This window comes from Solanum tuberosum, unplaced genomic scaffold (assembly GCF_000226075.1).
Source record: "Solanum tuberosum cultivar DM 1-3 516 R44 unplaced genomic scaffold, SolTub_3.0 scf00137, whole genome shotgun sequence".
Classification (NCBI taxonomy): Eukaryota; Viridiplantae; Streptophyta; class Magnoliopsida; order Solanales; family Solanaceae; genus Solanum; species Solanum tuberosum.
Window position 1 is genome coordinate 1,422,869 of NW_006239066.1, and position 14,969 is coordinate 1,437,837.

General features: G+C 30.7%; 1 protein-coding gene across 2 annotated transcripts; it reads right to left on the reverse strand.

Annotated features, from left to right (window-relative positions):
• Positions 1 to 352: 352 nt before the first annotated feature.
• On the reverse strand, positions 353 to 6,804 carry LOC102591467 (uncharacterized). 2 transcript variants are annotated; one of them, XM_006352060.2, is made up of 8 exons: positions 6,553 to 6,804; positions 5,865 to 5,930; positions 4,857 to 5,275; positions 4,610 to 4,747; positions 2,358 to 4,434; positions 1,917 to 2,032; positions 1,685 to 1,797; positions 353 to 747 (listed from the first exon to the last, which is right to left on the reverse strand). In XM_006352060.2, exons 3-8 carry the CDS (start codon positions 5,242 to 5,244, stop codon positions 640 to 642), a joined length of 2,940 nt encoding a protein of 979 aa, XP_006352122.1. In that variant the 5' UTR covers positions 5,245 to 5,275; positions 5,865 to 5,930; positions 6,553 to 6,804; the 3' UTR covers positions 353 to 639. The 2 variants fall into 2 exon arrangements, with proteins under 2 accessions (XP_006352122.1, XP_006352121.1); XM_006352059.2 differs by lacking the exon at positions 5,865 to 5,930 and having other exon boundaries at positions 6,553 to 6,803.
• Positions 6,805 to 14,969: the final 8,165 nt, after the last annotated feature.

A 14,969-nucleotide genomic window follows, 5' to 3' on the forward strand; every position in this document is an offset into this window, starting at 1 on the left:
CACCCCACCCCACGAAAAATAATAATACAAAATATATATAGAAAGAGAATTTTTTTTTTTTAATTTTTCATTCGATGTCCGGAGCCGGCATTGAAACTCCAATTAAATCCAGATCACGCACTGTAGGGCCCATTCGGGGGTGGCGATTTATAGCCACAACAAAAATCTAAAGCCAGAAAGAGAAAAGTAAAGACAAAAGTTCAAACTGGTGGACATCTTTTATATTCTCACAAGATCATCAAAATAAAAAAGACCAAAAATGATTCCAACAAAACTCTCACAAAGGCACTTACCATGGAATATATGCTACTGGTCCAAAGTCCAAACACAAAAAAAAGATCAATATGCCTCATAATAGAAAATAATGTTCTTTCTATTTTTTTCAAACAATATTTCTCATGTTATCTAATCAACATTTCAAAAGCATTATGATAACAAATACATTCATCTGTCTACACAAGATGATCACTAAAAAGAACTCTCAAATCTCAAATGTCTAGAATACCAAATAAAGAAAAAGAAACAAAGAATTTGTGAAATAGCACCCAAAATCTTATTTACAAGATGGTGGAATAGCTGATTTCTTGGTCTGGTTTCGACGATCCAAACTCGGGACTTGGTGTGTGTTCTGATGAGTTCTTAGAACCCTAGTTTCATCCGCTCGTCAAGTTTTAGCCTTAAATCGCCTTCTTCAGGAACCTTTCCACCACTCTCCAACATTTTGTGCCACCAAGTGGATAGTTCATCCTGTAAGGAATTAGAGACAGATTTGAGATTTAAAGTCAATGGATTTGCGATTCATTACGTGTACAAGTTTCTTCACCTTATTCACATCCATATGGCCCGAGTCGAGAGCAGTTAACTAGATTCACTCGTGTAAGGAATCAAGTAAAACCAACTCAAGGACAAGATGCAACATCAAGCTAGATTAATTGTGATCCCAAGTCAAAATTTATGAATCTATCAAAAGGATTACTTCCTTAAAGAAAAGAAAAAAAGTACTCTCATCTGTTTCAATTTGTTTGTCTTAACATAATATGACTTACATTCTACGTATCTTTAGTTAAAGACTACATAAGATTCAAAAGTTTTCTTTACTTTCTTAAACTTTATGCCAAGTCAAAACTAGACAAACAAATTGAAACGGAGGGAGTACTTAACATGATATGACTACATTCTACATATCTATAGCTTAAGACTACAACATTCAAAAGTCTTCTTTACTTTCTTAAACTTCGTGTCAAGTTCAAAAACCAGATAAACAAATTGAAACAGATGGAGTACTTAACATGATATGACTACCTTCTACATATCCTTAGTTTAAGACTACAAGATTCAAAAGTCTTCTTTACTTTCTTAAACTTCGTGCCAAGTCAAAATTAGACAAACAAATTGAAACGGAGGGAGTACTTAACATGATATGACTACCTTCTACATATCCTTAGTTTAAGACTACAAGATTCAAAAGTCTTCTTTACTTTCTTAAACTTCGTGCCAAGTCAAAATTAGACAAACAAATTGAAACGGAGGGAGTACTTAACATGATATGACCCTCACAACAAAAATTATCACTAGAAGGTCCATAAAAATTGGTAAGAAAGAGAATTAAACTAGAAAAAAACAAGCTCAGAAACGTAGGAATCTCCGAAAACTATGTATGATGTGTAAGTAAAAATTATATTACCTCCAAAAAGTCTTGGTTGGAGATATACTGGCTTCCCACAGGGCATTTGACTCCACAGACATTAACATATATGCAGTTATTGGAATCTCTCTCTAAATTTTCTCCTTTTAGACCTGTGGATTCCATAAATAGGAAGACGTGGCAAACGTAAACAGATAAAAAAATAACTATCTGTTCTGCATTGAAAGATGGAAGAGAATTTGAAATGAACATTAACTACTATAAAGCTTACCATTAATGCATGCAACATAATATCCTGTACCCCCTAGCCCTGCTTCCGACCTCCCTAGTCTCAAACGCAAGAAAAACCCGTCCAAATGCGATAGTGAAGTGTGGGAATTCATCCATCTAAGGCAACCAAACAGTGTAAATATATGTAACAAGCGACTACCGGTGAAAACAATGCTGAATAAATTCATTTGGGGCAAGAAGTATAGCTTTAGAACCTCTATATACTCGAATCAAAACAACATATGACGAGTTGTGATAATAGATCAACACTGCTTGTGCAAAATATTATGTATGTCACTGCATCTAACACTACTAGCTTAGTATGTGGAATTTTTTTGAACTCTCGTTGCTCCTTACTAGAATTTAAACTGCACAAATTCCACATTTAAAGAAGTAATAAACATGAAATTGATATACTGAGTTGCATAGATGATTTGCTTACTTGAGAATATCTATACGAGACAACCGAAGACCCCTGATGACATCAAAAATTCCTCTTGGAACATCTGCTGTCTCTTTAGTAACAAAATTGGAAGAAATTATATTTTCTTTCAAACTGTTCTCCGTAGAATCAGACGTTCTCTGCTTCAGAACTTGATTGGAACCAGAAGTTATTGCAAACAAGAACTGTTTTCTGTTGTGCATTAGGTCACTAGATGATCTATCTCTACTGTGATGAACACGATTAGCAAGTTCAATGGGATGACCTTGCTTTATTTCAAGTTGGCTAGGCAAACATTCATTGCCAGATAAGACCCGCAAATTGTCGCTCCTGTTTGAAGCTGAAGTTGGGCAGGAAATAGCCCAATGATCAAGCTGAAAACATCTAATGCACAAACAAGAAGATTCCTCAGCGCCTTCGTAAGCCCTGATGCTTCTAATAAGAACTTCCAATTCAGATTCTATCACTTCCGAACAGTTGCGCAAGTCATGGCCACTTTTGCCACAGAAGAAACAAGTTGTTCTTGTGTAGCTATACTCATTTCTTGTTGAAAAAGGTCCTATGAATTTAAGGGCATCCAATCTCCTAGAAAACAGTGAGGCCAGTGCCTCCGACTTCTTGAACTTTGCTGAAGATACAATAGGCTGCAGATTATTCATGGACCTTTCATAATTATTGTCACGAATCTCTTTCGAGCTGGCTGCAACATCATCATATTGGTCTTTATCCGAAGTCTCCTTTACATCGGAGTTTGCCTGTTCAATCCGACACACCACACTTGTTTCATGTGTAGTTGGCTTGGAATTATCTATGTTTACAACAGTTCCAGGAGTTTTGTTGGAGAATCTAGTAATCCACAGGCTACGAAGAGACTGATTTCTACTAGACATGTCATATTCAGATGAATGAGAGGTATTTTTTTCCTCACAAATGCTGGTTCTAAGTCTAGACATCGAGCCATTAGAAGCTTTGTTTTCTGCTGAAGTGGTTCTACTAACCTCCCGAGGAGCAACAACTGCTGGTGTAATCTGAGTTTCCATCAATGGAACTTCCTTGCAAGCCACTGTAGATTGGTTGGAGTTGTCATTAGACATTAGCATGTGTGCATCTAACATATCGCCTCCCGGATGGCAGGATATTGGAGGAACATCAATGAGGATTTTGTCAGCTGATGAAAGCTTTTTAGGCTCTCCCACTGAATGATCCTCTTTCGGTATTTCTGTTTCAGACACCTTTAAGGTTGGACAGTATAACGACTGAAATACAGATCGGAACCCCATTGACCTGCTACCGGAATCATGATCTTTATCATACATAACAATTTCCTGATGATTAGTCTCTTTTCCATGACTTTCCTCATTATTAGGAGTGAAGGTGAGAGCAAGAGTAGGAGACCCTTCAAGTTTGGATTTAGACAAACCCTTTACCATGTTTGAAATCCAAGTCACAAAAGAGCTATTATGTGCAACTGTCGATTCTGTGGCAGGATCTCGGTGTATATCCGTTCTGATTCGTTTACTTCCGACAAAAAACTGCTGCTCAAAGTGCCAACGTTTCTTACCCTTTGGGTTTAACCCTGTACTGTTGCAGCTTTCTACACTCTCATGGCTATCTTCCTCATCATTTGACATTTTGGTATTGGAATTTCCGTCGGACAATGCTTTTGCTTTGCCTTTCCTTCTATATGATGAGGACCTGCTATGTGTTGGAGGAGTTTCAGGTGGAACAGAACTTCCCCTAAGAAGTTGCTCCTCATTCTGATCACAAGTCTCGATAATCCCTGGAAGATGTACATCATTCTCATCTGTGCACTCTAATGCTGGGAGACCGGTAGATTCTAATGTGTTGTCTGCTTCCATTTTGATTGGTGAATTTGGAAGCAGACATGCAGGGGCCTCTGAGTCTTTGACAGTAGGAATTAGAGCCTGACTGCCACCGGAAACATCTTCATTTCTACACTTATCACTAGTCGAAATTTCTTGATTAATTTTCCCTGCTAGAGGTTCAGTGGTTCCCATATCAACCTTGGAACTGGCTCCATGTAGCAGAAATCTCTCCGTTCCAAAATCTCCTTTGCCTGCATCAAAACAAGTGAGTAAATAAGACACATGTTAGGAAATTTGGATATCTTAAAGTCTAGCCGGCCATCCTTTCGTCAGCTGACTAAATCAAGATGGTGTTACATATGCCCCACAATCTTAACATAACAGACACCATTAGGAATAAAGTGAGTTTAGGATAGAAGACTATACCTGCATCCTTTTCACAACTTTCAACTGTCAGAACACAAAAGCCCTTCTCAGTATTCTTGACATTCTCCTCATCTTGATCAGCGTCTACCATATCAACTCCGTCAGCAGTGTTCATTATCTTCACTTTGCTGCTGCAGCCTGTCAGATGACTATTTACTCAGTGACTAATAATATAAAGAAAATAAACGTGAGCAACACCGCCATATACATGGTGCTACTGAATACATGTAACGGGCAATAGCCTTACCAATTTCATTTCCACTTTTTAATACCATTTTATTGATCTCCAACCTTTCTTGATCGATTATCTTCTCATAAGCAGCATTTTCATCATAAGTCCCCTTAAATCTGTCACTTTGTGATGGTGCGGTAATCAAAGTGGTTGGTCCCACATTCCACAGACGAAAAGGTTTCTTGTCAGCTAAGCCACTCTCAGCACATTTGAGGCTCAAACCTTTACGAGGGGACCAAACTAATTCCGATAGGGGATCAGATGCTGCAAATGTCATACCCCCGGTTGAGCTTGCATTTACACCTGCACCTACAGCGTCTTTTAGCTTCGCATGAACATTACGAGTGGTGGTGCAACCTAGAGCAAGTCCTAAATCAATATCATCGTCGTTGAAATTTGTCATCAGCAAGACAGACTACAGCTTGTAATGAAGCCTGATAAAAACAAAGATAGATATCTCAGCCAATTTCAGTAAATAGCCAAAGAGTCCATGCAAAACAAGTATTTAAATGACAACTACCAAATCACATGAAAATCTTCTCTGGGAGACGACACAAATAAAACTACGTTAGATGCTATTTCTCGAAACATCTTTTATCATTTCCTGAACTATAGTTCATTCTGCACCACAACTTTCCTTTTTATAGCTGTCATCAGCAATATCAAAGTGATATGCTACTTCTATAGTGCATTCTTTTTCAAAAGAGATAGTGACTTCTTCCACGACTCGAACCATCTTACACTACAGACTCTTAATACAACCCCATCTTCCCAACACCACAAAATCTGGAATATGCTACTTTTATGGTGCATTCTTTTTTCAAAAACAGATCGAAAAGTATTATAAAAGCAAAATAAAAAACATGGCAAGCATATGCTACATTATCTAATGCATTCTTTTTTATCATAGATTCAGATTCAGCACAACTTGGTACTAAGATTCCTCTTATCTGCAGTTTCCAATTGAGCAACCAAAATATATCAAATTACAACATCTCATGAACTAATACTTCTATTAAATACCCTGATCGACGCGATGGTTCAGATCCTTAGTCCTTAAACCAGTGCTAGCTTAACCACTCAGATGACCTAAATAACGCGAATTCAAATTAGTCGGGCAATGGTGCAAGATATGTCAATTTAGATTTTCAGATCAATAACTAGACATTTCATCAACTAATCAACTCTGATTAAATATCATCACATATAACAAAACCAATAATTTAGCTCATGCATAATGCTACTACCAACAAAAATAAGATAAAAATATTCAACAAAAATAAAAAAAGATTGGTCCTTTAGCATGTCTTAATACTTATGAACTACAAAAAAAAGAAAAAAACTTTTTCAGTCTTAAAGACATCAAAAGATGAATTTTAAAAAGCCCTTGATCAAGAACTTTTCAACTTCTTCTGCAAAAGTATAAATAAATTCAAACATATTAACAAAACCAATTTTTTTTTTTTCATAATAGCATATTCTAAAACTTTCAAGTATAAAAAAAAAGATATTAAAGAAAAAACCCATGATTCAAACTTAACAAAATAAAGAATGACTATTTTTATCCACACGAAGAAGAAGGAACAAACCATCGCATTAGTTAATTATTTTCACCACAAATCATAATTTTTTATGGCTAATTAATCAAGAAAACATAACAACTAAGTATTAATTCTTATAAATTAAAACAAATCAAGAAATACCCACGTACCTTTATTTCCAAAAATCCATAGCAAACTCATTTATATCTCTTAAAAATCAAAACTTTATCATTTCTTTCAATTCCACATCATTTTTACAAGTAATTGTACTAAAAAAGTAACCAAATTTTTTTTTTAAAAAACTATTTTTTTCTTGATATGTAAAGAAACAGACGATGAAATTGAGATACTTAGAGAAATTGCAAAAAAATATAATAATTTTGGTATGTACAATGTGTTTTTTTTGGTATAGTAGAAGAAAAAACCAAAGTTGTCAAAAATTGTGAAGTCCCAAAGGCAGTATACACTAACTTTTTTGACTAGTGGTTGAGAAAATGCTACGTGGACTATTCCAAACCAGTGAATTTCAATATGAAAGCCTACACTATTTTTGTCTACATTTTATTTATTTATAATTATCATGATTGACGCACAAGTTAGATATGCGTATACTTTATCTTTCTCAATATCTCACTTGGTGAAAAGTCGATGAGTCATATATATATATTGATACTCTTTAATTAATATTATGACTTCGTCATTATTTATAAAATTATTTTGAATATATCGAACGATTGAGGAGAATAACCGCTAATAATTGTTGTGGATTAAGAAATCGAATCATTATTAATTGTGTTAGTATGGGACGATTAAAGAGTCAAATAATGAGGAACTTTCGCATACATCCATTCAAAAATAGCCTAATTACACTTCATAGCTATAGTTTGCTAATTACGATTTGTAGCTACAAATTATAGGGAGGAGAGTGGCGAGAGAGATTGGAGAGGGAGGAGAGAGGCGAACGAGAGAGGGCAGAGAGTGGGATAGAGGTGAATTGTATATGTATATCGGTTAGATAATTGTATATTGTACATATGTATTTATATATTCTGGCGAGAGAAATTGGGAGAGGGAGGAGAGAGGCAACGAGATTGGGAGAGGGAAGAGAGATGCGAGCGAGAGAGGACAATAATTTGTATAATTCGTATCTCGTTTGTATAATTTGCATGTACATTTGTAAAATTCACGTGTTTTTGTATAATTGAGTAATATAAAGTCTGGAATTATACCAAATTAATAAAACTCAAAATAACAAATTGATACAAACACAAACATATGAACTTTAAACAATTATACAAAATATATTATACAAAATCCAAAAAACTACACTTTTATACAAACTTAAAAAGTTACACAAAAAGATTGAATGTATATGATGACAAAACTAAAAATCAAAGGAAATCATCGTCATATATAAATACAAACAATCGTAGACAAATACAAATCAAACAGAATTGTTAGCTGCAAATAATACAAATGTGGAGAATTATACATATATAAACGTGGGTAATTATAGAAACTCGAAGTCAGTCCACATAATTAATGTATAATGTTAATCGCGAGTGATAATTATAACAAACTATAGCTATAATGAATAATTAAATAGTATAAGTTTGGTTAATCGCGTAATTTTCTCCAATTAATATTTGTTATGAGCGAGGAGCCGAATTGTTATTGTTGTTATTATTGTTGCATCATGAATGACATTTTATTTCAAAAGATTTTTTTTTTTTTAGAATTTAAGTTATATTAGTCGTTGGTATAAGATAATTTTTATATTATTAAATTAACTAAAATTCCTTTATAGAAATTTTCTTTAAGATTAAAACTTCACTCGACATGAATTATATTAGATATGTTATTGATGATATCATGTAAAGGTGATCTGATGAGATGATAATATAAAAAAGATTACATAATAATAATTGACAAAACTTAAATCCTATTTTTAATGAGATAATTTTATCACTACAAAAATATTATAAATAAGACTTTGGTTTTTTCTTTTACTCATTTCATTTTAATTAATTAATAAATTAAACAAAGTTTACACAAAATTCCAAGTTTCTTGTGTCCACAAAAGGCAAATTGGGATTTGCAATCAAAGCAAAATTGTTAAAGATTTGCCATTTTTAGAATGTGTAAGTTGAAAACTTGGAGTCAAAAAAGGGAGAAAAAAGAGTGTCCACTTTTGGAAATGGAATTATTTTATTTTAACCACTTCAAGTACAAAGAAAATAGTACTACTAGTAGAAAAGATTGTATTGCTTCATTTGGGAAATAATTAATGGTTTGAAACTTTATATTATATCACCTTTTAATAAGTAGTAGTACTTTATTTGATTGGATATTACTCTACATATATGGAGTGGAGGATATAACTTGCCTTTTATGTCATTGGATAAGGTGATCAACATGGAATTGAAAAATTCTATTTTTATTCCTTTTTTTTTTTTGGATTAGGGCATGGCTTTTTATTAAACTATTACTCCATCTGTCTCAATTTATATGACATATTTCGAATTTCAAAATTTAAACAAGTTATCTTTGACCATAAATTTTTCATATATTTTAAAAATATTTTGTATTGTCAATTATTGTGAGTTATAGTACTTTTTACGTACTTTACAAATATATAAATTTTATTTCAAAAAAATTGAAGATTTTATGCGCAAATTTCCGGTCAAACTTAAACTGTTTGACTCTCAAAAAATGAAATGTAACACACAAATTGAAATAAAGGGAGTAATATAATATAATCAACAACAACAAAAAAAAATGATTGCAAATGAGAAAAATAATTAAAAATCATTCACTAATAAGTGCAATAATACTTTATTTGTCATATTTTATATTTTGGTTCATTTACAAAAAAAAAATTCTCTTTTTGATAATTTTTAAATTTCTATTTTCAAATTCAATTGTCTCTTTTACTTTCTTATATTTCGTACCAAGTTAAAATAGAACAAACAACAAAATTCAACAGTTTTTTTACTTTCTTAAACTTCGTAACAAATTTAAAATAGAACAAATAAATTGAAACGAATAAGTAATACAGTATTATAAAATGAAGATTACGTGAATTGTCTTCAAACATGTTTTTTGGGTTTTTTTGTTGTCTTCCAACATGTTTGAGTCTTCAAAAATTTTAGTTCTTTTGGAGCTTCTAGGGTTGTAGGAATTATATATATATATGGTAGGATATTTCACTAACAAATTATTTGGTCTATTTTTGGTTAGAAATAGTACTATGATTTCATGATAATAATATTAATTGTGATTATAGTAGTGAAGATCATGCTATTGGTCCGACAAAGTATGTATATAAAATTAAATTACTAATAAGAGATTAATTATTATAGAATTTTTGATCAAACATGCTATAAATTCTCCGATACTATTAAAGGAGAAGAAGATTTTTGTGAAAATTGACTCAATGGATTTAATTGAAATATATTCACAATTATTTAAATAAATTAAATATGGTTGAGATGTGAAGCTAAAAATAAATAAAAGAAAACAAGAGGGGTGAGATATTCAATCAAACTCAATGAAATTTTTTGTCTTAATTTAATTTTCCAATGTTGGTAGCTCTATCCCTTGTGACAAACCTAGTGGAAAGTGACAATTCCTACCTAAAATTCAGTTTAAAAGAACTTATTGCAAAAGACATTCTTGATACTTCCAATTGTATTTTTACTTTTTTCGTTTCATTTTATTCGACTCTGCTCTTACATTTTAAAATAAGTGAATTATTGGATTTTAAAAAAATTATATTTTAAAATAAGTAAATTATTTAAAATATTAGAAAGTTATCAAAAATAGGACGGGCCGCTTGAGTGTCAAAATCAAACGGTGGTTGTTTTTCCTTTGACTTATCGAACTAGCGTTGCACCTATATATTGATGTTGCAAGCATAAGTGCAACTATTTCATATGTTTCTTTTATTTTTGTCCCTCATTTACATTATTTGTTTTCAATAACTAAATCAAATATTTAATGTATCAAAATTAGCATGTGAAGATATCTTTTTCTCATATATAAAAGAGAAAAAAAAGATTATTTTGATAGAAATCACTTAAAAACAATTAAGGAAAAGGTCAAGTAGGCCTTAATGTTACTCTTTAAATTGACATGAAAATCCCATATGATTTTTTTTATGGTAAGAAGTCAAGTTTAGGCTAAAGAGGGGAGGGGGACCTTTAACATTAAAGGAAGAATTGATAGCTATTTGACAAAATTGAAAGACGCATCTCACGTGGTCAATACTAATCCAAAATTATGGGCCCAAAAGTGGGGCCTAAATTTAATTAAATGATTCCATAGATGTTTAAGGCTTCTTGGGCATATGTTGAGATTTGACATTTCCATCTTTGTTCAAGTATTCATTTGAGGAACTGACATCAATAAGTTATTAGATCATAATTATCATTATCAGCTATAGTTTATCTAATTACGTATAAATTTAAAGATATGCCACCAGACAATGGCTGTGATGAGATATTTAGTAAAGAGGGTTGTAGATGGATGAGATCTTCCGCCCTTATCGAAATGATTTACTTTTTAGCTTTATTTAATTTTGAAGGAAAAGCAAAGTTATCTTTCCTTTTTCATGCTTTGTTTTTCATTTTTTTGTGAGGGTGGGATTGGGGTGGGGGTTGAGGGTGTTGGGGGGTCTTTTCGAGGTTTTTGATACGATAAAATAGCAGTTACAGACACATTTTAAAATCAAACTATATACTTTTGAGGAAAAAAATGATGATATTTATACTCATAATTGCTCTATTCTCTCCACTTTGATATCACTCTTGACTCCATGGAAGTTATCAATATCGAAAGTAGAATAAAGTGACAAGCATACAAAGCAAAGAGGGAACAAAGTGCATTATTTTTAAAATCCCATTTTTTTTTTATAGTTCCTTCAATATTTATAAATAGCTCAATATGAAAAAATATTTTAGAAATTATATTATTCAAAAAGTTTAATTTTTGCAACAATTATGTAACTGCCCAGTCCTATTGCATGCAACAGGCTCTCTTTGCTTTAGTATTTATAATAATACTAGTTATTAGGTTCCCGCGCCAGCGCGGGCCCAATGTATATTACTTCCTCCGTCTCATTTTATGTGAGGTAGTTTGATTTGCCACGGAGTTTAAAAAAGAAATGAAGACTTTTAAAATTTGTGGTCCAAAATGAATGATATAAATTTGTATGACTGTAAATTATTTCATTAAGGGTAAAATAAATATTTTATAATCAAATTGTTACTTAATATAGAAATGTGACATTCTTTTGGGACTGACTAAAAAGGAAAGTAAATAACATAAATTGGGAGTAGTTCTTTGTTTCAATTTATGTGACACCGATGAAATTTGGAGAGTTATATAATTTTTTGTATGTGATTTTGTTAAATATATTTTGAAGTTGTTAATTTATTGTGATTTATAGCACTTCTTATATCATTTTCAAATAATATATATTACTCTTTCTGTTCCATTTTATGTGACGTAGGTACTTTTACGAAACTCAACTAAATTTCTTATATGATTCTTAAATATTTTTAGTTGTTATTTTACTTTAATTTACGTTACTTTTTATGTTATTTTCAAACAAACTTCTTATGTTTCAATATGGAATTAAAGAGTCAATAAAATTTCTTTTATGATTTTTAATTATGTTTTTTTAATATCTTATATTATTACATTGTGATTTTAAGTACTTTTTATGTAATTTTTAAATCTAGAACAAATTAAAAGAAAAACAAGGAAAAATTTAAATGAAGAAAGTACTAAAATTTTCAAATAATCATATTTCTATATTAAAATGTTAAAAACTTTAAAACTCCACATATATGCAGAAAATCATATACGGAAGACAAAATAATTTTTAAAATATATATTAAAGCTCTTTCTAATAATATCACATATTTATTCTATTTTTCAAATAATATATATTTCTCACTCAATCTCAATTACGCAGTACATATGAAATTTCGAGAGTTAATCAAATTCTTAGTACTATTTTAAACTATATTTTAGTACTATTTATATAATTTTCAAATAATATATGTTACTACTCTATTATATTATGCAATACATGTGAAATTTCAAGAATTAACCAAAATTTTAATATTTTAAATTGATTTTTAGTACTATTTTTGTAGTAAATAGAGGAAGTTGAAGAAGAAGGGCAAATCGGTCAATTGACTGACTAACCCTAAGCTCCTAAACATTCTCACTTCTAAATGGAAGCACGGGCACAATATCCGTTAAATTGTTAATTATTATGATTTATAATATTTTTTACATTATTTTCAAATAATATATGTTATGTATTTTTAAATACTTTAAGTTGTGATTAATAATATTCTTAACGTAATTTCAAATAATATATGTTACTCCATTTGTCCCAATTTATGTGACACATGTGAAATTTTGAGAGTTAATATGTTTTTCAAATATTGTAAATTTTGAGAGTTAATTGAATTTGTAATATTTTAAATTTATTTTTTAGTACTATTTAAAAAGGAAAAAATTAAAATATAATGAAAGAGGAGTGTATAAAAGTAGGTGGGCCATATTTGTGATAGGTGGGCCATCTTCAAAAACCAAATATAAAAGTAGATGGGCCATGGTGCCACGTGTCGAATTCTTATATAGTAATAATATATCCCTTTAATTAAATAAAATAGTTCTAATTCTCATTGTCATAAAGTAACGAATAGACTATTATTTCACATCAAGACAACTCATCCCCCATTTTGACAGTTGTGCATGTCTTTCATATCAAAAACCATAGATAGTCACGTCCATTGAGGTTAGAATTAGATACGAGTTCTGATAAACTCAATAATTTTTAGTTAAATTTTATATTTATATAATTTTGTTAAATTAAATATTTATAAATATTTTTAGTTATAAACAATAATTAAGACTAGCTGCAAGTGCGGTGATAAATTTAAAATTCATAAACTTTAAATTCCAACATGTTGTACGGTAAATAGAAATTAAACGCAAGGGATAAAAACAACATATACTCCCTCCATTTCTTTTTATATGTCATCCCTTTCTATAAATAGTTGATCCATAATACTTGTCATTTTATAAAATCAATGCATAAATTGCCATATTGTTCCTTTTTTACCCTTGTGACTTATTAGCCTTGAAAATATACATTTGACCAACTTAGAAAAGCTAAGTAAATGATTCGTGTTCATTGGTTAAATTAATTAATCAAAATAAATTAATTCATATTCATTGATTGAAAACTTAAGTTTCAAAAAATTAAATAAGGGTAGAAGAGTAAAGTTACATAATTTTTACAAAATTAAAAAAAGGGACGGAGGGAGTATAATAATTACATAAACGCATATCATTTCCGACCCGAGTTTGATTTCGACCCGAGCCCACTGACTGTGACGACCCGGAAGTATCAAAGTCCTCAGCAGATGGGCTATGGAAAGTCAACCAAGAGTTTCCTCCAAACAGTGAATACATAGTGTTTGAATTACTATTTAAGTGATTGAAAAATTAAAAGAGAAACAAAAGAAGTCAAATAATATTGGAAAAAAAAGAGAGGGTTTATTTATGAACTTAGTTTATAAATTTGATTTATATATTTTACGACCTTTGAGTTGGGGTTGAGAGTTCAAGAAACAAGGGTTAAAAAAACAAAGGAATTTATAAATTCTTATGAATTGATTGAGTACATGATTGAGTTGTAAACTTTGATATTCGATGTGGTCTTGATTTTAGGATACCAATTCTTCGACTTAACCAAAAATTTATTACATAAGTTCGAAAAGTAAAAGTACCCCCAAAAGTTCATGTCCAGTTACACCTGACCCAAGTCCAAGCCCATCCTTTTTTCTCAATAGTATACATTGCTTGATGAGTTGCTAGAAGTAAGAGATGCTTCGGGAGGCAACACTAAACGTTAAGGTATTAAACTCAAATAATTTATTGTTGTGATGTGTTTTTATAAATACAGGGGCGGCTCAACGTAATTTGAGGCCTCAAACAAAATTTAAGTGAGGCCTAAAATCTATATAAATATCAAATATAGTTGTTTATTTTTTAAAACTTTTTAAGTGCAAATTATCACTTGATATCTTTTCTTAAAATGATTTTTTTTTAATATCGCTTTTAATTATTAATTTTAAGTAATATTTTATCAATTCAACATTGAAAAATATTCTTTTACTGAGGCAATCATTATATAAATTGTTAACATAATACTATAAGTAATAAGTTGACAAACTTTACATAAAGATAAGAATTAGAACCATAAAATATGATACAAGAAATTGATAACTTGGTATAACCCTACTTTAATATGCTTATGAAATACTTGAATATTTAAGAAGAAACAAACAAAAGAAAAAATTGTAAGTCACTTTGTTGAATTTTTTCGACTATTAATTTATATTTTTGATAGTGTATTACTCTAACTTATCAAAATAATTTAAAAAGAAAGTGCAAAAGAATTTTAAAAAGATAAATAATACGAGTGTTAGCGAAGAGAATGTAAACATACAAAATAATGTTTTCTTAATTTCTTCTATTTGATTGGCGTTAAAAAATAATA